Raw genomic sequence first — 3,218 nt, forward strand, 5'->3', positions numbered from 1 at the left:
AAAAAAAAAAAAAAAGAGTTCTGACTTACCGGAGGGACCGTCCTATCAATGATAGTCCGAAAGATCTCCATCCACGTTGTCATGGTCTGGTGATTAACCAGCTGAAGAGGCAGCGCATACTAGAAAACAGAGCAACAGTAGACAGTGATCCCTCCTGCAGATAAAACCCAGCACTTTTTGTATCTTCTGGGATAATATCTGAGCAAGAAAAAAGCAACTCCTGATTCAGCCTAAAATTTAACCTTAAAAAAAATCCATCATCAAATGTGTATTTTTAACGGGTAGGAGGCAACAAGATCTCACATATCACATGTTAGCCTAAAACTCACCCAACTCCTGATCTTCGTGCCTCCAGGTCATGAGTATTGAAATTACAGGTGTATGCCATCAAACCTAGCTTTATGTAGCACAGGGGATTGAACCCAGGGTTTCATGTATCAAGGAAAGCACTCTAACACCTGAGCTACTTTCCCAGCTCTCTTGTTTGTTTGTTTGTTTGGTTGGTTGGTTGGTTGGTTGGTTGGTTGATTGGATATTTCTAGGTGTGTGCTCAGCCCTTAGCACACACCTTTATTACTTTGACTGGAATACAGACATATACTTAGTACACAACTTTAATCCCAGACAATGAAGGTAAAGTTAAGTTGATAGAAGGAAGCACCCTTGTTTGAAAGTGGTATCTAATCGAGAGGCAGACAAAGTTAACGAATCAGAGAAAGATTGGACAGAATAGGATATTCCTAACTCTCAAGAGAAGAGAGAGGAAAGGGAAGCTACTGAAGAGAGCACCACAGAGAGAGAGGAGGCAGTTTTGCCATGAAAGTTATAGAGAGACAAGGCTGCAGAGAAAGAACAAGCTAGACACAGGTGAAGACAGAACGGGCCAGAGAATGAGAAAGAGACAGAAGGTTAGAACATACTGCTATATTATGAGGTCAAGCAAAGCAATTCAGTCAGAAACTGAGAGAAGCCAGATTGAATCGGTCAGCATGGAGAGGAGTTTGAGCCAGAACAGCCGAGTTAAACCAGCCAACAGAGTTCAGAAAGAACTAGAAAGGGTGAGCTTATTCAGCAGTAAGTTTCCAGAGGCTGAAAATATTCTAGGTCTAGATAAGATTGTACAGACTAGAATCTTCCAGGACTAGGCCTAGGTTAGCAGACTGAGGCAATAAGCCTCAGAGATGACAATTACTACACACAAATAAAAGTTACATTTACAGTTTGAAACAGAGTCTCTCGTAGCCCAAGCTGGCTTCAAATATGCTATGGAGCCAAAGATAGCCTTGAAATCAATCTTCCTATCTCTGCTCCAAAAATTTACAAACATTTACAACCCATAACTGTTTTTGAAATATAAATCTTTTAAATTTAGAAATATACATGTCGCCGGGTGGTGGTGGCGCATGCCTTTAATCCCAGCACTTGGGAGGCAGAGGTAGGTGGATTTCTGAGTTGGAGGCCAACCTGGTCTACAGAGTGAGTTCCAGGACAGCCAGGGCTACACAGAGAAACCCTGTCTCAAAAAAAAAAAAAAAAAAAAGAAAGAAACAAAGAAACAAAGAAACAAAGAAACAAACAAAGAGACAAAGAAAGAAACAAAGAAATATACATGTCATTGGCTGTTTCTCTGGTCTACCATTAAAAAAGAAAGACTTTATATCAATAAGATCTCTTTTACTTCACATACATTTTGGGCTATTTTTTCAACTTGCTTCTTCATGTATCAAACTTTTAATTATAAGCACTTTGATGAAAATCTTCACCTCACTAAATAAACATGAAGCTCTTTTTCATACCCCATCTTCTACTTTGTGGCCCAATCCCTATAATGACTATGGCTCAGGCTTCTATCTCTCCTGCCGTGCCGTGAGCTGCCTCCATGCCCACTGCTCTAGTGTTCCCTATCTAGGTGCTAGTAATATCACCCCAAAAGACAGACATCACTGTTGTCTCACAAGACTCTCACTCCAGCTGGGAAAATATATATGCAGGGACAGGGATGGCAAATAATGAAGGAGGGGAGAAAGGTGGCTAGGGGTATGTTATTTTACACTTACAAGCTGGACATGATGACTTGCACATATAACCATCACTCAGGAGTCAGGTAGGAGGCAAAGGTAGGAAGACTGACATGAGTTTGAGGCCCACCAAGACTACACAGTGGAATTCTGTTTCCAAAAAAAAAAAAAAAAAGCTGAGAAAGGTTACAGAAAACTCACACTTTATTCGAAGTGCCACAGGGGAGTGAGGCATTTGGGCTTGAACTCGGTCCAGAGGAGGAGCAGGCAGGGAGTTAGGCAGAAGTGTGACTCCTGTAGCATATGTGAAAGCCTCTACACAGATAATTGCTACTTAAGACAAAGTCAATCTTATTGAATCAGACATTTGACAGCAATTCCTCTGGGCCATCTGTATCCCAGCCAGTCAATTCTAATTCTCTCTGACATCGGGATGAGAATTTCACTTCTCAAATTAGTTTTTTTTTTTGTTTTTTTTTTTTAATTTTGCCTCAACAGAGAAGCACATTACCATACTAATATATAACAGATTACCAAAAACAGTTAAAAGATGTTAGAATGGTTCATTTTCTGCTTTTGTTTGTTTTTTATGTGTTTGAGAGATTTTTCTTCCCATGTTAGCCAAGTATAAAGAATCCACAGAAAACACGTGTCACCAGCCTTCATGTTACTGACCAGTGCTTGGTTCCATTTTCCCCGTAGGAAAGACTAGTCCAGCCCCAAATACACAGGCTATTATTGTTGGTATGATGCCCCAGTGTAAAGGAGGCATGCCGAGGGAGATCTCTAATACTAACTCTAGAAGAGAGGCCACGCAGTTTTCTTCCCCAAAACTTCAGAGAATGTGGAAGAATATATTTCTCTGATAGTCTACTTTCTTTTCTCTTGTGAGAAGTGCTTCCTTCCATCTATCCTGAAAAAAAAAAACTTAAAAAAAAAAAATCTGCCTTCAACTGCCTTTATTAAAAGCTTATGAAGCGCCAGGCGGTGGTGGCTCATGCCTTTAATCCCAGCATTCAGGAGGCAAAGGCAGGCAGATCTCTGTAAGAAGCCAGCCTGATATACATAATGAGCTCTAGAACAGCCAGAAGTGAACAGAGACAAGTCTCAAAAAGCCAAAAAAAATATGTGTGTGTGTGGTGTGTATGGTGTGTGTATGTGTGTGTGTGTGTGTGTGTGTGTGGTGTGTGTGTATGTGTG

General features: G+C 40.6%; 1 protein-coding gene across 2 annotated transcripts in view; it reads right to left on the minus strand.

The window, feature by feature from the left end:
- Ipo8 (importin 8) overlaps window positions 1-3,218 on the minus strand; it is a 67,923-nt gene that overhangs the window by 46,170 nt on the left and 18,535 nt on the right. For both annotated transcript variants that reach the window (XM_031383955.1, XM_031383956.1), the window contains exon 6: window positions 30-119. In XM_031383955.1, the coding sequence (XP_031239815.1) occupies window positions 30-119 (90 nt within the window). The remainder of the gene's footprint in view (window positions 1-29; window positions 120-3,218) is intronic.

The sequence above is a fragment of the Mastomys coucha genome, unplaced genomic scaffold (genome assembly GCF_008632895.1).
Source record: "Mastomys coucha isolate ucsf_1 unplaced genomic scaffold, UCSF_Mcou_1 pScaffold20, whole genome shotgun sequence".
Lineage (NCBI taxonomy): Eukaryota > Metazoa > Chordata > Mammalia > Rodentia > Muridae > Mastomys > Mastomys coucha.